The sequence below is a fragment of the Hippopotamus amphibius genome, chromosome 3 (genome assembly GCF_030028045.1).
Source record: "Hippopotamus amphibius kiboko isolate mHipAmp2 chromosome 3, mHipAmp2.hap2, whole genome shotgun sequence".
NCBI lineage: Eukaryota > Metazoa > Chordata > Mammalia > Artiodactyla > Hippopotamidae > Hippopotamus > Hippopotamus amphibius.
Genome location: NC_080188.1, coordinates 125,456,079 through 125,479,958, shown reverse-complemented (window position 1 = coordinate 125,479,958; position 23,880 = coordinate 125,456,079). Strand labels below are relative to the sequence as shown.

Here is a 23,880-nt window from a genome sequence, read left to right as displayed (position 1 = left end):
ACCACTGGACCACCAGGGAATTCCTTCAATCTTGTTTCCTAATTCACTCTTGTACTTGTTAAAAATTGAAGTTGTCCATGAAAGTTGAAAACTGCTTTTTCCTTATTTTACTCTCCACAACCAGTTCTAATTAAAAAAGAGTAGTAGTTGGATTTTTTTTTTTTTTACCTCCAATGCCTTTTTTCCCCTCTCTTATTTGACAAATATAGTGATACCAGAGAATGCCTACCTTTTTTGGTGCCGTGGATTTAGCTGCCCTGAAGTTAATGCTTCCTTGTCCTGACTAGTTGGTCTCTTCATTTCCTGACAGTCCTACTGGCCAATAGGACCAGTCCTTGTACCACGTGTTATCCCCTGCTCCAGTCTCTGCACCTGCAATTAGACTTGTCTTCCTGCTGTGTAAACTGCTTCTGCATCACTAATAATTAATATTGGTTATTCAGCACTTCTTCTAGCTGCTAAATATTGAATACTGTTATTTTTAATTATACAAGGCCCTTATTGTCTTATTGAATTAGTCCTTTGCCCACGGCTTGTAATAACTCTCTAACTCATGGATCTGTCCCTAGAAGACCTGTCTTCTCACAATCACACTCTCGGGCATGCAGTTTAGTGGACATCAAGCAATAGTGCCCCAACACCTCTGATACACTAAGCGAAGCTGCCTCGGCCCCTTTGACATCTCCTCCCCAAAGGGTAATTTTGAAGGTGGTTCTTGCTGCCGTCTTAGACCATGAGGAGAGGAAATGAACGCAGAGCCACATGGGGGTGCTGCTAGAGTCTGGGGTAGAAGCAGCTGGCTTATGGTTTAGGGAGGAGTAAGAGATCTTAGATGGAGGTGGGCCTCTGTGTTCTTTTTTAGGGTGTCGTATATAGGGGAGTGAATTCCTGGTGCTGGCTGTGGGGAGTGGAGGCTCAGGGGTCTGTGGGTGTGTATGGAAGGAGGCTGGGCTTCTGGGAAAGCCTGACCAATTCCAGGGACTTGCAGGGGTGGTGGTGGGGGGTATTTCATTCTGGGAGAAATAGGTGCTCGGAGGAGCATAAGAGAATAAGGGTGGGATGATTGAAGAACTGGGGGAAATTTGAGGGAAATGTGGACTCTGAAAAGTCAAGTTTGGCAGGAAGGAGGAGTCAGCTCCAGGTGGGAGAGGGGAGAAGGGTTTGGGATGATTAGGTATGATGTGAGAGAGAGCCCTCTGCCAGCCCATGGTGGGCAAAGTCGCCTTTTCCCTGTCCTGGTGGTGACTTGCTGTCTCTTCCTTTCTCAAGGAAGAGAAACAGGGGGGAAAAAAAAGAGCTGCCCCCCCCCCCACGACTCCCTGAATCTATTTACTAATTTGCTATCCTCCATCCCCAGGAAAAGCAGACACCCACATCCCCTCTTACGCTCCTTGGGAACCCCTTCCCTTTGTGTCCAGATGAAATTACCTCTCATTCGAGCCAGCCTCGGGATTCATTAGGGGCCTTGGCCACTCTTCTCCCAGTCTGACAGCCAGCTGGCCCATCGCCAACCAGTTAACCCATTAACTCGACATGGTCACTGGTCAGCCAGTTGGCCAGCACCAACTCACTCTTTAGGCAGTTCTCTGGAAAGCCATCTGGTTGACCAGTTAGCCAACAAACCCATCCGTCCATTACCTGAGTGAATAGCCCATGCTTTTCTCACACCCCTGTTCCCCTCCCTTCCTTCCCCTCAACTCCCTAACATTTCAGCCCATAGGACTTACTAATACTGCATAATTGGGTCTGCTTCTTAACCCCCTGCCTTCCCTCTCTCACCCTCTGTTGGAAAACCCCCGTTGCCAACTCTGTGTGTGTTACTAACACGCTTACAACCCGAGGGACCAAGGGATGGGCAGGGACAGGAGGCGCAAGGGATGAGTGAAAAACCGAACTAACCTTTCTGTCTCATCTGCGGAATGTCGCCATCTTTAAGTCTTTGCTTTCCTGGTCCAGTTCTTTTGTTGTTTTCTTCTCTACTAACCAAAGTCTTTAACTGTTCCCCTTCTCTGCAGCGGCTCTTCTGGGAGGGGATGGGAGGGGGGAGAGGGATCCAGGGGAGGGGTGGGGGGGATTGGGAGAAGGGATTTAATTTTTGTGTGTGTTTTATTTCTCCCTCCCGTTATAATTTAATTTTCTTTAAACAAAACGCTTCAGCTGAACTTAAGGTGGGAGGGTCTGAACAGACAACCAAATATATATGGATATATATTTTTCCTCCTTCCTTGAGTTTCACAGTTGGTCATTTTCTTTTTCCTTTCTTTTCGTTCTGTTCTTTTGTTGTTGTCTTTGTTGTTTTTTTTGACCCTCCCCACCCTTCCCCCATATCTCCGGTGAAGCACGCAGGCATTGGACACGCTATGGTAAACAAACTGCATTATCTGGTAGATATCACTCTAATTGTCTTACCGTTTGGTTTGCCGTGGGTTTTTTTAACTGTTCGATTCTCCCTCTTTTGTTTCCTTTCCCCCATTTGGTTTTGGTTGTTTTGCTCTCCCAATTGTTTTCTGCGTCCTGGACAATCTTTAGATTTGCCTCTCTCTCTTTTCGTTTTCCTCTTTCCCCTTTCTTTCTTTTTTTGGTCCAAACTCAAATCCAAAAGACAAACAGAAATCAAGCAATTTGGCCTGTCGCTGCCCTAACCCCCCCACTTCTGAATTCAGATTCCTCGCCAGAGAGACCTGGGGCAGGCCCCACGTTCATCGACTCTGGTTAGACCAGCCCTGATGCCAGGCAGCTTATTTCTATTGCTTTATTTTGTTCCTTTTCTCCCCTGCCCTGCCCCTTGTTTCTTTTCTTTGATTTAGTTTCTTTCTTGGTCTCCTGAAAATCCATGGAAAACACCATCCCATGACATGCTACGCTCTGCTCACTGTCTGCTCCCAGATGGGCCCCTCAAGTTGGGGGAGGAGGCTGGGGGTGAGGCCTCTGGGGGCAGCTGGCTCCACAGGTCGCAGCGGGGAAGGTGGCCTTGGGGTTGCAGAGCCATCTGGGGCCAGTCCGGAGCTCCTTCAAATCACCATTCACACCAATTTAAGAGCTGCCCCATGCTGGCTGCCAGGGAAAAGGCCGCATCCCCTCCCTCATTTCTCAGCCTTGAGAGGTCTTGGTTTTGTCTCCTCCCACATCTTGCATGGCACGAATGGTCTCTTCCCCCCACCAGGGACAGCGTTCTGCTCTGACTAACACTGTGTCTCACACTGTCTTCCTTCCTTCCCTCCATCTCCTGTCCCCTCTCTGCCCCCTGCCTGTCCCGCATGGCCTCCGACCGGGGTTGGTTCCCTTCCCTGTTGAGGGGTGAGAGGAGGAGGCCCAGCCGGGGTGAAGTCGGGGTTCTTGTCGCCAAGCTCCTCTGTTTGGGTTGGGCTCAGTCCCGGTGAGTGTCGGTGTGGGTGTCTGCGTAAACGCAGCTGGTGTGTGTTGGTGTGTGGGTGCGACTGTGTAAATGTTGGTGTGACATTTAGGGGGTGTTAGTGGGAGACTGTACTGTGTGTTTGTGAGACTCTGCTGGTGATTCTATAAGTGTAAACGCTGGTGTGAGCTGGGGGCTGCATGACTGTTTTTGAGCTGGTGAGGGCTCTTAGGAGGTGGGCTGTGGGGCCAGGGTGCGCAGGAGCAGGGAAGGAGCTGAGGCTGGCCCTTTGCTCCTTGCCTTGCCTTGGAGTGTGTGCCTGCAGGCCCTGCTGTGCGCCATCCCCTGGGATTCCCTCCTGCCTGCCCGGTCCTGGCTCTGCGGCAGCAGGCGGTTACTCATCGCCTATTAATAATGCAGAGTGATTGAGCACCAGGCTGGGGACCCTGCAGATGGACGTGTCTGCTCCCACAGGGCCCGTGCTACTTGGGGCAGCTGCCTGGCCTTCCCAGCCTCCCAGTTCTGCGTAGCTGCCTGGCTGGAGAGGAGGGAAGAATGAGAGCTGGGGCTCCCTATCTGAGTGGCCCCCTCACCTCCCCAGGAGTATGTACCTGGCCTGTCCTGATACTCTTGCAGGTCTGCATTTGCCTGCACCCACAGAACTGTGGTGGTCCTGTCCTTAGCCCTTCCTGAGCTAGTGCCCATGGCCACGACCGGCCTAGCCCGCCCCAGTCCAGGACCTCATCTGGCCACTCTGTTGTCCCAGTGTTCAGGTGGAGCCATGTGGTGGTCCCAGCACCTCCCTTCCCCAGGCCCTGTTCTCTAGCTGCCATTTCTAGGAGTTCACTGCTGCCCAGCCTCCAGCCCGGCCACTGAGTACCTGTCAGGAGTTGGGCATTTAGAACTCTTTCTTGACAGAGCTTCACTGGACAGCCAACCTGTGACTCTGGGGACAGAAGGGAGGCAAGATAAACCCAATCCCTGAGGAATACCTTCTGAGAATTAGGGCCCTGCAGACCTCCCCCTCCTTCTAGTCTCAATTCAGTTAAAAGCTGTGTGAACTGGGGCTAAAGGTGTTTCCTCCACTGCCAAACAGGCTGCTGATATACCTGCATTGCCTATGTCATGGGGTCAGTGTGGAGATGAAGAAGGGGAACGGAAGTGAAAGTATCTGTGCTCTGTAAAGGGAATTATAATTTTATTAAGCTTTATAAAATGTCAGCTGATTATCTCCGTGTTTCCAGGGCAGGGATGTTTTGTAAAGAAGCGATTCCCTTCCCATAGCAAATCCTGGCGAATTCAGCATCTCTGGCCCCACTGGAGATCCTATTACTGTCCTTTCTTGGGAATCAGTCCCAAAATAACTACATGAATGCCCCAGGAATTGGGCCTGGGGAGGAGGAGGAAAGATGGAATGACTTGGTTAAGTTGGTCAAGAAGCAAACAACCTGTCTGGTTTCAGCCCTAGCAAGGAAAGTGCCCATGAAATTCTACGTCTTTTTAGGCCACGCTTTCTGGTGTGCGCATCACTGCTTGACGATCAGAGCTGGTGCCTGTGTCGCCTCATAAACCCTCAGACACCTGTCCCAGGGATCAGCTCTTTCAGCCAAGAATGGAGTCAGAGGACTGGGCACCCCAAGAGACAGGGTTCAACATGCTCTGATTCCCAGGCATTCCTCAGCTGGGCTCTGGTTGGTTTTGTAAATATTTTTACTAACTCCTTTATATGGACTCTTTTTGTTATTTGAACATTGCTCCTTGGGCGAGAGGGTGGATCCAGACCAAGAAGGCCAACAAGTGAAGAGGTTTGGGTCAGGTGTGGTCAGGCTGAAGGAAGTGTTCTCTGCATGTAACGCTGGGGCTTTGCTTCTCCTAAATAGCTCTCACCTGTTGGATATCATTTAAACTCGATGAATGCCTAGATTGCAGGCAGCAGGCAGAGGTTATTCCCAGTTAACAGATGGCAACACTGAGGCCTGAGAAGGCCTGGGGTCACACAGCAAGAGGTGGGAGAAAGTTCAGTGCTTTCACTTTATTGATTTCATTTGATCCTCATAGTGAGCCTGGGAGAAACGGAGTGACGGAAGTTGTTAAACCCCTTTCACAGACGAGAGCCAGAGAGGTAAACTGAGATTGTTCTGGAAGATGGTAAAGGCCAAAGGAGAACTCAGGATTTCTGATGTGAAATTTCTGTTCCCAAACTTTATTAAATCCAGTCGCCAGGATTCACGGTGGGGCTGTCACTGCTGGTCAGGTCATCTTCCTGGTGTGTCTTTCCAACTTGTTTCTCTCTGCAGCTACTCCCCACCCCAAGCAGATGGCTGAACTCAAACATGTAACAGGGCTGCACACCCTCCCTCCTGTCCTCATGCCCTGCTCCCACCCCTGCAGTCCTAAGGGCAGGCCAGGACCTTCTTCCTAAACTAGTTGTCCTTACCCATCTTTGGCTCAGGAGCCTTTTGAGAATTTGGTAACAGCGGTGGACTCTCACAGGAGAAAGAAGTCCATCGAAGCAGTTTACATACACTGCCAAGGGGTTTTTTGACCCCCCAAATCCCATCTAACCTGCCTACAGGTTAAAAACACCTGCCTTCAATCTTATTCTGTGACAAATAATCCCCCTCCCGGGAAGATCAGAAACCCTATGATCATAGCAGGGAGATGGGAAAGGCTCTGGATGATGTCAGGCCTATTCTCCTCTTCCCCAGGCTTTCCTCCATGGACGTGGTAGGCATGGAGTGCCTGAGTGGGGATCTTTGTGGCCAGGACCTGGTTTCACCTCCCAGCAGCATGCCTAGGTGGGGCGACAAGCAGAACAGAGCAGAGCAGAAGAGAGGTGGGGCCAGCAGGGAGGGCTGAGAGTCCACCCAGGTGGTAGGCTGCCCCGGCAGCCACCTTCAGCCACCCTCCCCGCCCCTGGGGAATGGAGCGGAGGCTGGGCACTGGGCTCCTGAGTCTTGTGCTCCTTCCCCTCTTCCCTGGCTGGGCGTGGCTTTTCCAGGGCAGAGCTGTGGCCCATTCCTCGTGTCCTACTCAGCCCCGCTCAGGGCCCCGTCTGTCTGTGTTGCGTGGATTGCTGTGGGTTGGGTGCAGTCTCCGCTGTGTCTTGGGGGTGCTGGCCATGGTCCTGAAAACGAGAAGTCTGCTGCTTGGAAAAGAGCCTGTCACGTCTCCCTCCCACTGCCTTCAGTAGGATGTGGTGTGTGAGCAGGTGTGTCTGGGCTCAGTATCAGTGGCGAATGGGTGGTGGGAATGAGTGTCTGGGTCACCCTCTGGTGAGGAAGGTCTGAGTCTAATGTCCCATCCCTTTCTTTCTCAGCCTGTACATGTCTCTGTCCTAGTGGCGGCTCCTCTCCCTTCCTCCGTTGAAAGGAAGCTTCTCCTTCCTGCACCCCTACAGCTCTTTCGCCTCCATCTCGGCTCTTCCCTACGCCCCCTGGACCTGCACGCCTTCCCACCTGTGGCTGCATTTCTCTCGCCTGTCCCGCTGGGCCGGGCCCCCCCACCCTGGCCCTCTAACCCGCACGTGTCCTAGCTGCAGTGGCTGTTCTGTGTCGCATGCCCCCCTCTGCCCTCTTCCCCTGCCGGCCCCACCCCTTCCAGAAGCTGTGCGGGGGGGTTGGGGGGCAGGGGCATCACAAACCCCTGGGGTGGAGGGGGACTGGGGGAATTATTCCCCCGTTTCCTGCTTTTACTAACGAACCTGCCATTTTTGTGTCTGGACTTTGATTTGTCTGAGGGAACAGTCGGGTTTTACTAATCTTAGTCATCTCCCTTCTTGCCTTCCCCAGAGACCTTCCTCCATTCCCCTGACACTTGGCTTCCTTTCTACCCAGTGCCCGTCTCCCCCTTTCTCTCTTCTTCCCCCATCCTCAGGCTGACCCCCTCCTTCCTCCATGCACCTCCTTATGGTACCCTGCCTCCTGCTCCCCTCTCCCCACCTCCTGGGCCACAGCAGCTCTAAAAAGTAGGAACGGATACAAAAGGGATTAAGGCAGCCCTTTTCCAATAGGGGTACCATGTGGCAGAAAGCCTCGGTGGGCAAGGTCAGATTTGCACCCAGTCTGGAGGGGAGTTGAGGAGGCCCCCCCCCCCCACCCGCCGTCAGGTCCTTCTAACTCTGAGGGCAAAGGCAGGTGAGCTGGCTGAATGGATTGGCTGAAGAGAGCCCATAGGGTGAGGAAGATGCCAGTAGCTGATGCCCTGGCTTCTGGGGCCAGGGAGGGAGGAGAGCTGAGTGGCTCAGGCTGCTGGAAGGCCGACGTTTCTTTGGAGCTAGGAAGAGCCTCTTCCTGGGGAGCTTTGGGGCTGAGAGTGTCCCGTCAGAGCAGTTTCGGAGGACTGAGATTCTGTTTACCAAAAGCTCCTGAGAGGCCAGGTTCATAGATGGGACACAGGCAGTGAGAACCAAGTGTGACCTTGGGTCGCAAGATGACTTGACGTTCACTTTAATGATGGTGATGTGTCCCCTGGACTGTGCCGGGATAGGTAGGGACACATCAGGCCAGGGGCCCAGCCTCCAGGAGCTGACTCTCTAGTTGGGGTGACCAGACACAGGCTCAGGAACTAATAGTGGCCCAGTTCCTGGTCTCTCAGTGCAGCCCCAGGAGTGGAGGTGGAGGGCAGGATGGAGGCCCCTTCCCCCCCACCTCCCTGTCTTACCCCCAACCCTGCATCCCAGCCCCTTCTGCCCTTTCTCCAGCCCCCTTCTACCCATTCTAATCTTGTCTGCATGTTTTTGTGACTAATACTTTGACCCTTCCCTTTTCCACCCAGATCTCCCCTTCCTAGCCTCGGGTGGGGTGGAGGGAAGAAGAAATAAACAAGAGTGACCAGCCCTCCCCTCAAAACAAGACTCAAAAGCTTCAAAGTCCCCCCACCCCCAAAGACACCCCCTCACCTCTGTCCTTGAACCTAGTCCCCCCAGCACAAGGTTTGATGGTGCCCAGGAGGGGGCCCCTTCAGCCCCACCCCACTCACTGTGAGGCTCCAGCCCTGCATGAAGGGGCCTCGAGGGTCCTGTGAGGGACATCCCCCTTGGCCCCGTTCTGCCCATGTCCCTGAGGCGTTCCTGACACCCACTCCCCACCCCCGCAACAGTGGAATCCTGGAGACTGGTCACTGGAAGACGGCTGGTGGCATGTGCCTACGGACTGGTGTGGGGGGGATACATCATGGGCTGTGGACAGACTTTGCCCAAGAAGGGGGTGCTGAGGCATGTTTGGGGAGTGGGAAGCGGAGTGAGCTGTGGCCTGCAGAAGCCCGTGAGCCAGCTTCCTGATCACCCCTGCAGGAGCCTGCCCGTCCTAGTCCACAGCCTCTGAAGGTGGGGGCTTGTGGTCCCCCCACCCTTGGCTCTTCCCCACAACCAGGCTGGGTGTGGGATGCTCCTACAGCTAGACTTTTCAAGGGTCAGGTGGAAAATGAATCAGGGAATCAGGGAGTTCCCTGTACTTTTCATTGTTCCCCAAGGTCACATCTGCCTTCCCTAGGCCACTACTGAGCCCCTTTCACCTCCTCAGAACACCACGTATGCCCCCATCCCTACCCATCTTGCTTCCTTACCTGACTTTTCAGCCAAGGGTCAAGGTAACGTGATGTCAGCCTGTCCCTGTCTGTTCCCTAGCCTGGCCCTGACCCCCTAGAGTAATGATGGTGGTGGTGAATGGATCAGGCAGGTTGATGAATAGGCCAATGGCTGCCCTCTTCTTGGGGGACGAGAGAGTGACCCCGATACAGAGGCACCCAGGAAGTACAGAGACAGACTCAGCAAGGGGGCTAGGACCAGCTAGGAGGGGTAGTGGTGAGAATCAGCCCTCAAGGCTGCTATGTGTCCCCCAAGAAGTTCCAAGTTTCCCCAGGGGTAACTGGGTTCCTGTTCCTCACGTCCTTGCTGTCACCCACCTCCCACTGGCTAAGATTGAAAGGACTCCTCCATGCCCTAGAGGGAGTGCTGCAGTCCAAGCCACCAGGATCCCGGGAGAACTGGTGTACTCTGTCTCGTTTATGAAAGATGCTCTGAAATCACATGAGGGTCCAGAGACTCCTTTAAGAGGAGAGAAGCAAGGGTGTCATTTGCCATTCCTGCCCTATTGGGGCCCTCCCTAGGGCCCCCACTCCCGTCTGGAACGACTTCCAGGAGCCGCTTCTTCCTACTGGTCACGGTGAGCCCCTCGAGTGCCCTTCAGGCCTTTGCCTGCCGAGCTGGGCCGCAGGGCAGGCCTTAGCCCACCCTGAAACCATCAAATCTTGTGCTGCCTCCTTCCCCCCTTCCCTCTCCCCGCCCCCACTGTTCCTCCTCTGAGACAAGCAGACATAAAAATGGGGGATCCCCCTCCCCTGCTGCCCCCCGGCCCCTCCCTTGCCCAGCCTGTGGCTCTTCCCAGGGAGTTGATGGCGGTTGTTTCCTTGTCTCCCCCTCCCTCCCTGGGCTGGGCAGGTGACCATCTCGGTGGACGGGATCCTGACCACCACAGGCTACACGCAGGAGGATTACACCATGCTGGGCTCGGACGACTTCTTCTACATTGGGGGCAGCCCCAACACGGCGGACCTGCCGGGCTCGCCCGTCAGCAACAACTTCATGGGCTGCCTCAAGGATGTGAGTGGGGCCAGGAGGGGGCTAGGGGCAGCCCAGAAACCCTGTCTGCAGTGGGATTCGGTCCAACCTGGCCAGCTGCCTGGGGCCTCTTCCTTCTGGTCCGTGGTGGGAGACCTCCTCTCTTCAAAACCTAAGGCCCGCTGACTCCGGCAAGAGGCTTCTCCTCTCTCCTTTCCTTGAGCCTCGAAGGCCCCTATCCTCTCAGAGGCCCCTAGAGGCAGCTGTGTACAGAGGAAAGAGAGGTGGATGTGAAATCTAAAGACCTGTGTTTAAGGCCCACTCACGAGCTCCGTGACCTTGGCTGGGTCCCTTGACCTGTCTGACTTTTAGTTTCCTTGTCTGTAAAACGAGTGGTCAGTACCTACTCCTCAAGGCAGCTGTGAAGAGCAGATGAGAGTGTAAATGTCAACCAAATGTCAGTGGCGATTATCCTGCAGTTATTATGAACTGCAATTCAGCAGCGCCGAGGGCCGCTGTGCTCGAACTGGGCAGGGAGACGGGACAGAGAAATAAGTGGGGCAAGGGGGGTGCTGTTCACAGCCTCTGTGCGTGCCGTTCTAGAGCAGCGGTCTGGAGTGCTGAGCAGGGGCCCCGGGGCTGGGTGGCAGGGGCCCGTGCTGCTGGGTGGGTGTGGCCAGGCCCTAAACTGCGTCCTCGTCGTCATCCCGGACCCTGCCCCTCCCTGCAGGTGGTCTATAAGAATAACGACTTCAAGCTGGAACTATCCCGCCTGGCAAAGGAAGGAGACCCCAAGATGAAGCTGCAGGGGGACCTGTCATTCCGCTGTGAGGATGTGGCTGCCCTGGACCCCGTGACCTTTGAGAGCCCGGAGGCCTTTGTGGCGCTGCCCCGCTGGAGCGCCAAGCGCACCGGCTCCATCTCCCTAGACTTCCGCACCACTGAGCCCAACGGGCTGCTGCTCTTCAGCCAGGGCCGGCGGGCCGCGGCCGGGGCCAGCAGCCACAGCGCTGCCCAGCGGGCCGACTACTTTGCCATGGAGCTGTTGGACGGCTACCTCTACCTTCTGCTGGACATGGGCTCTGGGGGCATCAAGCTGCGGGCATCCAGCCGCAAGGTCAATGACGGCGAGTGGTGCCACGTGGACTTCCAGAGGGATGGACGCAAAGGTCAGAGGCCTCTGCACCTTCCCCTTTCCCCTGGCCGCCCCTCGCCACCCACCCTGACAGTCTCATCCGTTGTTCTCCTCCCGCTCTCCCCTGGGCCTCCGGGCCCCTGGGTTGTCCCTGTTGCCGTGGTGCCTTGGTGGAAAGAATGGAGCCCTTTTGTCAGTCAGACCTGGGCACACACCTCACGCTCCCACTTCCTGCGTGTGTGGCTCTAGGCGGTCACTCAACCACCTGCAGCCTCAGTTTCCTCCTTTATAAAAGGGATCATTAAACTGGGGTCCTCAGGAGGGAAAATCAAGAGAACACCTGTAAACGCATCAGTGCAGTGCCTAGCAAGGTGGTTATCCCGTTCTTTTTTTTTTTCAAAACAATATTTATGTTTTTATTTATTTATTTTTGGCTGCATCAGATCTTAGTTGCGGCACGTGGGAATCTTTTGTTGCGGTGAGTGAACTTCTCTCTAGTTGTGGTGCGCCGGCCCCAGGGTGCGTGGGCTCTGTAGCTGTGGCGCAGGGGCTCAGTATTTGCAGCACGTGGGCTTAGTTGTCCCGCGGCATGTGGGATCTTACTTCCCCAACCAGGGGTTGAACCCGCCTCCCCTGCATTGGAAAGGCAGATTCTTAACCACTGGATCACCAGGGATGTCCCTATCCTGTTCTCTTTATAAAAAAGCTTCCCCATCTTGCCTCCCTTCTATCTAGATCCATTCAATCTTCTTTATTAACTCACTCAAATATTTAGCGAGCACCTACTGCGTGGCAGGTGCTGTCCAAGGTGCTAGGACGGGGCCTCCGTGAGCTACAGTCTCTACTGTCCCAAAGCTCATGTTCCGGTGGAGACACAGACAGTAAACACCACGCTCTGCCTGGTGAAGTTTCTTGCACAATAAAGCAGCAGGGCGGAGGGAGCTGGGGCCCAGCAGGTGCTGTTCTTGGATCTTCTGCTGCTTCCACCACCCCTCCTCCACTCTTGATTTTCAGTCTTCCTATCCCATCCTCTTGTTTTCGGCCTAATTCTCTTTACTCTTCTCCATTTTGTTTGACACGAAAGAATTGATATAAATGAGAACTGACACATTATCCAATTTAAGCTCTTATCAACGTCAGCTAAATTTTCATGCTCCCCCAGCTGTCACTGCACTGGGCCTTCATGTCTGGGTGGAGTGACCGTCCCCACACACACAGGGAGGAAGGGGGCTGCCGTGGCTCCCAGAGGCATCGGCCTCTCATGGGCTTGCTGTTTCTTCTCCCTTCCTCAGAGAAATGTCGCTTTCCCCAGGCTTTGCGGTAAATGGGTTCATCCCCTGGTTTTGTATCATGATGGTACCAGGGAGTCTTCACAGAGCACTCACTGCGTCCCAGGGTTTCCACACAAGGGATCTGTAACTCTCTAGCTTGGAAATCTGCTCAGGCCTTGCAGAGGACCCCAGGGCCTTCCACTCGTCTCTGTCTTCAGGAAGTGGTCTCCTTAGCCTCGCTCCATCTCCAGGGCTCACAAACCAGGACTGGCTGGTCCTTGGGTCACTTCGGCCGTTTCTTTTTTTTTTTTTTAATGCTCTTTATTGGAATATAATTGCTTTACACTCTTGTACCAGCTTTTGAGGTACACCAAAGTGAATCAGCTGTATTTATACATATATCCCCATATCCTCTCCCTCCTGTGACTCCCTCCCACCCGCCCTGTCCTGGCCCTCTAAGACATCACCAATTATCGAGTTGATCTCCCTTTGTTATACAGCAACTTCCCACTAGCTATCTATTTTACAATTGGTAGTGTAAATATGTCTATACTACTCTCTCACTTCGTCCCAGCTTCCCCTTTGCCCCCGTAGCCCCAACCCCGTGTCCTCCAGTCCATTCTCTGCATCTGCATCCTTATTCTTGCCCTGTCACTGGGTTCATCAGTACCATTTTTTTTTTAGATTCCGTATATACGAGTTAGCATACAGTATTTGTTTTTCTCTTTCTGGCTTACTTCACTCTGTATGACAGACTCTAGGTCTATCCACCTCATTACATAATAACTCAGTTTCATTCCTTTTTATGGCTAATATTCCATTGTATATATGTGCCACAACTTCTTTATCCATTCATCTGTTGGTGGGCGTTTAGGTTGCTTCCACCTCCTGGCTATATTGTAAATAGTGCTGCAATGAACATTATGGTACATGTTTCTTTTTGGATTATGGTTTTCTCTGGGTATATGCCCAGTAGTGGGATTACTGGGTCATATGGTAGTTCTATTTTTAGTTTTTTAAGGAACCTCCAAACTGTTTTTCATAGTGGCTGTACCAACTTACATTCCCACCAACAGTGCAGGAGAGTTCCCTTTTCTCCACACCCTCTCCAGCATTTATTGTTTCTAAATTTTTTGATGATGGCCATTCTGACCAGTGTGAGGTGATACCTCATTGTGGCTTTGACTTGCATTTCTCTAATGATTAGTGATGTTGAGCATCTTTTCCTGTGTTTGTTGGCCATCTGTATGTCTTCTTTGGAGAAATGTCTATTTAGGTCTTTTGCCCATTTGTGGATTGGGTTATTTGCTTTTTTAGTGTTAAGCTGCATGAGCTGCTTATATATTTTGGAGATTAATCCTTTGTCCGTTGCTTTGTTGGCAAGTATTTTCTCCCATTCTGAGGATTGTCTTGTTGTCTTGTTTATGGTTTCTTTCACTGTGCAAAAGCTTTTAAGTTTCATTAGGTCCCATTTGTTTATTCTTGGTTTTATTTCCATTATTCTAGGAGGTGGGTCCAAAAGGATCTTGTTTTGACTTATGTCATAGAGTCTTCTGCCTATGTTTTCCTCGAGGAGTTTTATAGTGTCTGGCCTTACGTTTAGGTCTTTAATGCATTTTGAGTTTATTTTTGTGTATGGTGTTAGGAAGTGTTCTAATTTCATTCTTTTCCATGTTGCTGTCCAATTTTCCCGGCACCACTTATTGAAGAGGCTATCTATTTTCCATTGTATATTCTTGCCTCCTTTGTCAAAGATAAGGTGCCCATATGTTCTTGGGTTTATCTCTGCATTCTCTATTCTGTTCCATTGATCTTCCTTTCTATTTTTGTGCCAGTACCATACTGTCTTGATCACTGTGGCCTTGTAGTATAGTTTGAAGTCAGGAAGCCTAATTCCACCAACTCCGTCTTTCCTTCTCAAGATTGCTTTGGCTATTTGGGGTCTTTTGCATTTCCATACAAATCATAAGGTTTCTTGTTCTAGTTCTGTTGAAAATGACTTCAGCCATTTCTGATGCTGCACATTTTTTCGTGTACACCAGCACAGACTTGGGACAGTCACTCCAACAAAGCTCTCTTTGACCTTTCCCGCATTTTAAAATTTGATTGTGGTAATTTATACATAACATAAAATTTACCATTTTAATCATGTTTAAGTGCACAGTTCAATGGTGTTAAGGGCATTCACACTGGTGTGCAACTATCACCACCCTCCATCGCCAGAATGTTTTCACCTTCCCAAACTGAAACTCTGTCCCCGTAAACACTAACTCCCCATCCCCCAGCCCCGGTTAACCATCATCTCACTTTCTGTCCATGAACTGCCTACTCTAGGGACCTCCTAGACATGGAACACACAATATTTGTCCTTTTGTGTGTGGCTTATGTCACTTAGCATCATGTCCTCAAGTTTCATCCATGTCATAGCATGTGTCAGCATTTCCTTCCTTTTTCATGGCTGACTAATGTTCCATTGTATGGCTAGACCACCTTTTGTTTATCCATCCATCTGTTGTTGGACACTTGGGTTGTTCCCTTTCCATGTTTTATTTTTTTATTTTTTTAATTTTTTCTCTGGCTGTGTTGGGTCTTCATTGCTGTGCATGGACTTACTCTAGTTGTGGTGAGCTCGGGCTACTCTTCATTGTGGAGCACGGGCTCCTCAGTGTGGTGGCTTCTCTTGTTGCAGAGCACAGGCTCTAGGCACGCAGACTTCAGTAGTTGTGGCTCGTGGGCTTAGTTGCCCTGCAGCATGTGGGATCTTCCTGGACCCGGGATTGAACCCATGTCCCCTGCATTGGCAGGTGGATTCTCAACCACTGTGCCACCAGGGAAGTCCCTCCTATTCCATGTTTTAGAGTGACCTTGAAACAAGACCTGTGTTCACTTTAGTTTCCTTTTGCTGACTCTCCATTTTACACTCTTTCCCCACCATGGCCTTCCTCCCCCTTCCTTTTTTTGTATTCTGTTCATTTGTGGAGAGTCCAGTTGGGTGGTGTCCATATCCAGGAAGCCCCACAGTGGGTGGGTGGAAGCATCTGGGGAACCTGCTACAAATAGAAGTGTGGGTGATTGGAGGTCACGTTTGGGGGCTTGGGAGGGGGAGTGGGGATCTGACACCTTGTCAGGGGAGGACAAGCCAGGGACCATGGTGTTAAAATGGGGCAAGGGGAAGGGCCTCTCTGGTGCAGGGAAGGGTTTGCACAGAGAGAACGTGCTCCAGACGAGGAGCCGAGTGTGCAGAGGAGGCCCTGATCCGCTCCTGCAGCTCCGTGCTTGGTGCCCGCGCTCTGTCTGCTACTGCTCCCCACCCCCAATCTCTGCCCAGTCAGGCCTAGTGTGGATCAAACCATCCTTACCTCTCTTTAATCCCACTGAGATAGGCAGAGTTTTTTTTTTTCATTTAAAAAAAATTGGAGTATAGGTTGTTTTACAATGTTGTGTTGGTTTCTGCTGTATAGCAAAGTGCATCAGTTATACATATAAATATATCCACTCTTTTTTAGATTTCCTTCCCATTTAGGTCACCACAGAACATTGAGTAGAGTTCCCTGTGTTATGCAGTAGGTTCTCATTAGTTGAGATAGGCAGACTTTTCATTTTTTAAAGAATTCTTCCAAACTTGAGAAAGGAGGGAGGAAGGAGAATGTGTGGAATAAAAATTACAAACAATAAAGCTTCTAATGTACAGATTTTGGCTTCTTGAGATCTCAGGAAAGGCTTTGAAGCTCCCATCTGATCCCAAATCTTTTTTTATGAAAACCAGCCTCTCCTTCCAAAGAACTCTTACACCTCAGAAGCCTGGTGCCTAGTTTCCCTTTCCTGGCTGCTGTCCTGTCTCACAGGCTCCGGGAGCTGATCAGCCTGCCCATCTCGTCCACCAGCCACACTGGGGCTCTAGTCTAGGGGTGGGGGATGCAGGCTCTGGGATCCTGCCACCTGGGTGGTACTTTGGCTCTGGTCCTTACTTACTGTGGCACTTTGGGCAGCTTCCACAGTCTAAGTCTCATCTGCCATTTCAAAATGGGATCGTAAAGGACCAATTTCATAGGGTTACCCTGAGACTTAAATGATATAATATATGTGAAGGGCTAAGTGCCTGGCATACAGTCATAAAAAGCTCAACAGAAGTTAGTGGGGGAAACTCTTTGGATTCAAGCCTTTCAGCCTCCTTGAGGGTCTCTGCCTCTGACTCCTGGTCTGAGGGGCTGGCTGGGGGAAGGACATGTGACTGATCCAGCTCTTTAGGGGCATGTCCACCTCCTGTACATCCTCTGGGGACTTGCTCAGGTGGGAAGGAGGAGTCTGGACAGAGGCTCACCTCATGCTGCAGCTGGGCTGGGCCCGGCTCATACGGGTTCTCAAACTTGGGACCTTTTTCAAGCAGTGTCTGCAGCCCAGGGCTGCGGGGGGTGTGAGGACAAGGCATCCCTTTCTGGCCTGTGGGGTCTCTTGGCTCTGCCTCCCCCACTGAGACCCACTCTCCCTCCATCTGCAGGCTCCATCTCGGTGAACAGCCGCAGCACGCCGTTCTTGGCCACCGGGGAGAGCGAGATTCTGGACCTGGAGAGCGAGCTGTACCTGGGGGGTCTCCCTGAAGGCGGGCGGGTGGACCTACCCCTGCCCCCCGAGGTGTGGACGGCGGCACTCCGGGCTGGCTACGTGGGCTGCGTGCGGGACCTCTTCATCGACGGGCGTAGCCGAGACCTCCGGGGTCTGGCCGAGGCGCAGGGGGCTGTGGGCGTCGCCCCCTTCTGCTCTCGGGAGACGCTGAAGCAGTGCGCCTCGGCTCCCTGCCGCAACGGGGGCGTCTGTCGAGAGGGCTGGAACCGCTTCGTCTGTGACTGCATCGGGACCGGCTTTCTGGGGCGGGTTTGTGAGAGAGGTGAGGCCGGTCCTCGTCCCGGTGTCCCCTGCCTGTCCCTGTGCCCCTCACAGACCAGCCCGGGGCCTGCCATCCCCGTAATGATTGTCTCGGTCTTCTCTCTCTCTCCACTGGCCTCTGCCTGTCCTCTCCTTCTCCCTCCCCCCACTCCCGGGGCAGAGGCCACGGTCCTGAGCTACGACGGCTCCATGTACATGAAGATCATGCTGCCCAACGCCATGCACACGGAGGCGGAGGACGTGTCTCTGCGCTTCATGTCCCAGCGGGCCTACGGGCTCATGATGGCCACCACCTCCAGAGAGTCAGCGGACACCCTGCGCCTGGAGCTGGACGGGGGCCAGATGAAGCTCACTGTCAACCTCGGTAACCACCCCGCCCGCGTCCCTGGCCCCTTCCCCGACCCTGCCCCTCACCCACACCCCCTCTGTCTGGAGAAGCTGGTGGTGGCGCCAGTGAGAGATTGGCGGTGGGGAGGTGCCAGCCCCGGTCAGAGCCCCCGAGAACTTCGCCTCAGCGAGGACGCACACTGTAGGGCGATGCCTCGTGCTCCGCGGCAGCACTGTGGGGAAGGGGACCCCGAGTGTGCTGGGGCGTGACAGCCACCCTCCCAGGGCGCGCGCACACGGAAGGACCTGGCTCACCCGCTTGCTCAAGCGTGGGTTCATTCACTGGCGAAGCGCTCGCAAACGCCTCCTGGTGCTCAGCCCGAGCTCCGCGCAGCGGCAGATATAGAGACAGGAGGACCTGGCCCGCCCACAGCCGCCCTCGTCCGCGCTGCGTTTAAAGAGCTGTGTCTGTGTGCGTGCGCTTGTGTGTGTGTGTGTGTGTGTGCGCGCATGCGTGCGCGCCCGTAGGCGACGCCTCGGGACATGTCATCTTCCCCTTGTCTGCTTCCACGTGAGTCCCCATAGCTGCCCCTGTTCTATACATTGTGAAATCCATCTACTGACCTACCCAACATCACAAAGCTCGTGATGGTTGGGGAGGAGCCTGGGCTGAAACCCAGGCCATTTGCCCTGAGGTTCGGTGCTTTCCTCATTGCCTGTAGCAGAGCTGGGGGGTGGAGGGGCGTCAGGGGCCCTTGCCACCTGACAGCTCAAGGCCTCTGCCCTGGCCTAGAGCAGGCGCGGCTCCACTTCCCCTGGCAGTCCCTGAGGCATCCATGCGGGCGGGGCGGTGAGGCCTGTTGGACTCTCCGTGGGCTTCAGCTCTCGTGGGCAGGGTCAGAAGGAAAACATCAGGGCACCCATTCGGTTGATATTTGTGGGACGCTTTCTTAGTGCCAGTGTGTTCTGAACCTGGGGCTACAGTGGTGACTAAGATGAAGTCCCACCATCATGGAGCTCAGTCAGGGGAACCCTGGAAGCTAGAGGTCCCAAGCTGCCCAGGCTGGGGTCGCATCTATCCCTTTCAGACTAGCCTCAGAGCGTATAGAGGTGTAGTACCCAAGGGCCTGTCATGTGGCAAGATTCAGGCCCCTGGGGTCGCTTGTGTGTCCTGGGCCTGGAGAAGTTGGGTTCTTCTGAGCAGATTAGAGTCCTCAGCTGGAGAGAACATGGAGCTTTGAGCTTTAAGTATTTATCTGGAGTCTATCTTAACATTAGTCTCCAGGACATTTGGGGGACAGACTGTGGTCTTTTGGGGACCCATTACCTTGCTAATAAATTTATTCTGTGTCCTTTCCCCTTTAGGCTACCTGGTCTTTGTACTCCTAGGACAAAGCTTTGCTGAGTGAGACGGGGCCGGAGGTGGGGAGGTGTGCAGGTGGCCAGGGCCCCAGAGGTGGGGAACTTTAATGTTCCCTGAAGCTCCACCTCTAACCACAGTCACAGCCTACAGGGTGGGTGGTGGGTGGCAGGGGGAAGTGGAATGGGAGACACCCTTTGGCCAGCGCTCCACGGATCTCTACAGCGTTCCCTGGTGTCCCTGAAACGGTCACAGGAGGAAGGCACCAGCCCAGGACCCCATGAGTGGCCCTGTGTTTCTCAGACTGCCCAAGTCTGTGTTCCCAGGGTGAGGTACCCCTTCACCCCGGCACGTGTGTGTTCTGTGTGGTAAGCACATGACTCTGTACTTGGTGGGGACACTGCAGGGGAAATCCGGGGCCTTCTGTTTGCAGAGAATGCAGATGCTTCTTCCTCATTTGGACTGTCTTAGTTTCCCTGTGAAGAAGCATTGTTTCCTTCAGATTAGACAGGAGGATGCAGCCTCGGTCAGGACACTGCACTCTGGTGGGCCCTTGGGACCTTTCGCCCTCAGGATCTACCCTCTCCGCCCTGTGGACATGCTTTTCTGTCTGTGCCACATAAGTTCTTAGAAGTTAAGGAACCAGGTGGCCAGCAGGGCAGTCCTCCCACCCACCTCTCACTCCCCGCTGTGTCCACCTCCATCCACAGAGATGCCGTCTCTAACGGCTCATGACAAGCCGTGACCAAATGCTTGGTGCAGACACATCTGTCCACAAATACCGTGATGTGTGTACAGGGAGGCGTGTGGTCGCTGTGTGAACCACACAGGCATACAGGTGGTCCACACCCAGCCACCAAGCCTCAGGCTACGATGGGAAGAGCACTGGGCCTGGGGCCAGAAGATCTGGGTTCTAGCCCTGGTCTCCTTGACTGCTGGGTAAGTTATTTCCCCTATCTGAGCCTCTGTGTTTTTTGTCTGTAAGATGGGAATAAGGATCCTCACTCTGCCTCCTTTCTGTGGTGGTTTTGAGGCTCAAATGGAATAGCAGGGGTGAAGACGTTGTATAGAAGCAAGACACATGACTGACCCAGCCCTGGGAATCGTACAGGGATAGGGACCTCAGCTGAGAGCCAGGCCTGGGACTTGCTTCCACATCTCGTGGCCCAATCTGACCCCACCTCAGGACCCCCATTCTGCATGGTCCTCAGGGCCTGCTTCAGTGAGGCCCTGGTCCTGGTCTGGACTAGCATCTGCTGGAGGATGGAGAGGAGCCTGACTGGCTTGATCTTTGGCCTCGTGGTCTCATCTTGTAGGGAGGGAAGCCAGGCTCCTGCAGGCAGCTGTGCAGTGTGTCAGGTGCTCACTGGAATGACACAGACTGGGTCCTGAAGAGAGTGGAGCTGCCTGTGACCACATGGTGGGAGGAGGCGCACAGTGCCAGCTTCAGGCGCCTGGGTGTCTGTTTGCTGGGCTGGAGAGGGCCGCGAAGGCCTGAGGCTGCTGCCTCTGTCCAGGCAGAGGTGCCAGAGAAGCCCACTGTGCCTCCTGCCCCGGTCCCAGCCTCCACCACGTCCGCCGACCCTGAGCCGGTTCCTGGAGCTCTGCTGTCTACGGGCCCTGACCAGGGTGGTTGGTCTCTGTCCCTAGAGGACCAGAGAGTCCTTGGATTCTTCACCTTATTCCAGTGTGACCTGGGTTCCTCGGTTCCTTCTACCTTGGGCGTGGCCTCTGGGGCCAGTGCCCAGCCTGGCCTGCTCCTTGTCAGCCCCCCGGAGTTCCCTTCTGCCAGGTGTGCCCATCAGCGGTCCCAGCTGCCAGTGAGGCTGACACGAAGGGTACCTTGTGACTGAAGAATCCCCAAGCTGGAGGGGCCCTCAGAAGGCACCTCCTTCAGCCCACCCCCATGTGTGCATCCCCTGTGCCTTCCCCCACCAACAGGAGGCTTTCCACCTCTGGTCAGATGCCTTCTGCGTCAGGAGTATCCCACCTCTGAGATGGCCATTCTCATCGCTGAGTTGTTGTTCCCTGGTGGCAGCCTCCCCCTCTGAAATTCCCACTTGTGCACCTAGTTCTACCCTCTCAAGCTGTACAGAGCAAATCTGACTCTCGCTCTCGTGTTGTAAGCCAGGCTGCATGCACATCGCATTCCAGAGCCCTTTAATCTCTGGGACCATGGGATGGTGCCTTGTTCCCACCGGGGGCTGTTCAGTAGTTCTTGAGCTCCTTCTGAGGCTGGGCCGCTGGGGAGACGGCTCTGAACGAGGGCTGCACTGGAGTGCACGCTGTCACTCTGCGATGTCACCTCCAAGACTCCAGCCAGCAGGATCCTTAGGCTCCTTGCACAGGAGCTTTGCTCCCCTCCCCCCCCTTCAATCCTCAGGGAACAGGTGGGGCACAGAAGAGAAGGCTGGCTTCTTTTCCTGAGTTCCTTTCCATGCAGATGACTTTTTCCCACCTGTCTTATCACACACTCATACCCTCACCCTGGTCTCCGTGTCCTGCCAGGACCTTGGTGGGTCTGTGCAGACTGATCACTTCTGTCCCTGTGCTGAAGTTGAGGTGCAGGTTTCTAGGTAACAGGACAGCAGTTAAAGCTCCCTGAGCTGTGCTCTGGGCTGGGGTGGGCGCTGGGGGGCGATTCGCCCACTTATTCGCAGCCCCTGGCTTTCCTCTGGGAGGGTGCTGGCTGTCTCCCGGGTGCCCATCTTTAGGCGGAGTTCGCTCCCCTCAAACCCCACTCGGGGGGCTCCTGAGGGTCGGGTCCCTGTAAGAGGGTGGGCCTGGAGCGGACACCTCTTCTCTGCACAGATGGGACCCCCTTCCTGGTGCTCCCCTTCTGGGGAGGACAACTGTGCTCCTCTCTAGGACTTTTCTCCAACAGGGGATCGGCCTGCCCTTCCAGCCCCCTTTTTTCTTTTTTGGACCCTTCATTGGTGAAGACGCTGCTGGCCCTGAGAGAGCCCCCGTGACCTGACTCCAGGCCTGGCACCGCCCCCCCCCCGCCCCCCTGGCAACATCCTCTCCTTCCCCCTCCATCCAGCAGCTCCTTCCCTCTCCTTCCCGTTTTCTCTCTGCACCCTATCCTCCTCCCTCTCCCTGTGACTTCTGACTCTGCCCCCTGACCTCCTGCTGCCCTTCCTTTGGTGCCAGGCTGAGGCTCAAGGTCCCGGCTGCTCCCCCCACTCTTCTGCTGTGGTTGACAACGCGTGTAGGGCTCAGCCGTACTGCCCGAGAGGCCCAGGCCCCCAGAGCCACAGGGGAATCTCTCACCTCTGCTGCAGGAACCTTCAGGGCCCAGGGGATGCCAGGTGCCCCCACCCCACTTTGCCTGCTGGGCCTTGGGAGGGCTGTGGGCAGAGCCCGTTCTGGGAGGACATCGCTGTTAACAGAGGTCTGGAAACGGCCCCTGTCTGAGAGGCAGGGGCCGGCCCAGTGGATACCTGTTTCTTGCTCCCAGCTCAAGATCCTCTTGTGTAAGCCCCTCAGCTCACGGGGAGGTGAGCTGAGGCTCAGAGAGAAGAGATTTGCCCGCAGTCATACGATGAGATTCGTACCCAGTGTTTCTGCCTCCTCCTGCAGGACCTTCTGCAGCCCCAAGCTGTCTGGGTCTGATGGAGCAGGACAGGCATCCAAAAGGCCCTGAGTCCCAACTTCACAGGGCTCTAGCGCTCTGTTGCCTCGGCAAAGCTGGCTGACTCACATGTTGTGGGTAATGTGTCCTACCAGGGGGATGGCCAGAGGGCCCAGGGCTCTGGGCTGCAGTTCCGTGTAGACAGCGTGCTTTCTGAGCACGTGGGGCCCTCTGAGCCTGGAGTTGGAGGATTAGCAACGCTGGGGCTGGGGAAGGGGCAGGAGACTCTGCTTATGGTGCCTGCTTGTCTCTGAAGTCCTCAGAAGTCATACTTCAGGGGCCTCAGGGTCCTCATCTGTAAGCCGCTGGCCCTTCTCTAGGAAAACAGATTAATACTATGAAGGTGAGTCAAAAATTATCCGCATGCTGGCTGTAGAATTTATTTTAATTAACTTTTAGGAAAGACAAAGACATCATTTTTTGACACAATTGCCTTGCTTTTCAATGCACTTTGTCCACCTGTCAATAGGCTTTCGTATTCCCTCATTTAAAAAATATTTTAGGCTGAGCTGCGAGCCACGAATACACTGGTGTCTTCACTTCTTCATCAGAAGTGAATCTTTGTCCTCGTAGGGCTGCTTTCAGGGGACCAAACAGGTGAAAGTCCGATGGAGCAAGATCAGGACTATAGGGAGGATGCTTTAACACCTCAAAACGACGTTTTTGCAGAGCGTCGACAGTGTGGGCAGAAGTGTGTTGACATGCACACCTTCAGACCACAAAAACTGAATCACTGCACGCTGCTCTTCTTGTGCAAATCATAAGTGGGGCATCCATTTTTGCTCACACCACAGTTACAAATGAACTGATGTAACACATTCACGCCTGCACAGCAGTGACTGGGGAGACAGTAGCCTTGAATGGAAAGTGCTGATAAGACAGTGTGGCCAACAGAAGTTTTAATATAACTGGAGTGCGGATAATTTTTGACTTACCCTTGAAATTCCTCTTCAGAGTAAAGGACCACCCTGGTCCTCAGGGACAGCCTGGCATCCTCCAGGTTAGGAAGGGTAACAAGAAGGTTCCTGTAGGGGTGGTGCTGGCCCCCTGGGACTTTGGGAGGTGCATGGCCACGGGAAGGGGGCCCTGGGGCAGCCTCCTCCATTTAGCTCAGAGCTCAGAGGGCATGGGGATGATGTCTCACAGCCTGGGCTCTGAGCAGGGAGCTGTCCCAGAGCAGGGGGTGCAGGGAATCTGGCCCTCCTCACCTGTCTTCCTCTCAGAGATGGGGAGATGTGGGGTTGGTCAAGCCCTCAGCCCCCAGTGATCCCCTGTACGACTGGGATTCCCAAGGTGCCCATCTCCCTCAGACATGAGAGGCCTGGGCCCCTCTAAGAAGGGAGATGTAAGCCTTCTTC

The 23,880-nt window shown here is 54.0% G+C and overlaps 1 protein-coding gene across 7 annotated transcripts in view; it reads left to right on the top strand.

The window, feature by feature from the left end:
• The window catches only part of NRXN2 (neurexin 2), a 101,092-nt gene that overhangs the window by 28,947 nt on the left and 48,265 nt on the right, over positions 1-23,880 (top strand). For 4 of the 7 annotated variants that reach the window (XM_057726755.1, XM_057726760.1, XM_057726761.1 and 1 more), the window contains 5 exons: positions 2,340-2,363; positions 9,792-9,953; positions 10,642-11,080; positions 16,816-17,202; positions 17,362-17,565. In XM_057726755.1, the coding sequence (XP_057582738.1) occupies positions 2,340-2,363; positions 9,792-9,953; positions 10,642-11,080; positions 16,816-17,202; positions 17,362-17,565 (1,216 nt within the window). Of the gene's footprint in view, positions 1-2,339; positions 2,385-9,791; positions 9,954-10,641; positions 11,081-16,815; positions 17,203-17,361; positions 17,566-23,880 lie in introns of all 7 variants that reach the window. The other 3 variants (XM_057726757.1, XM_057726754.1, XM_057726759.1) reach the window with 2 other exon arrangements.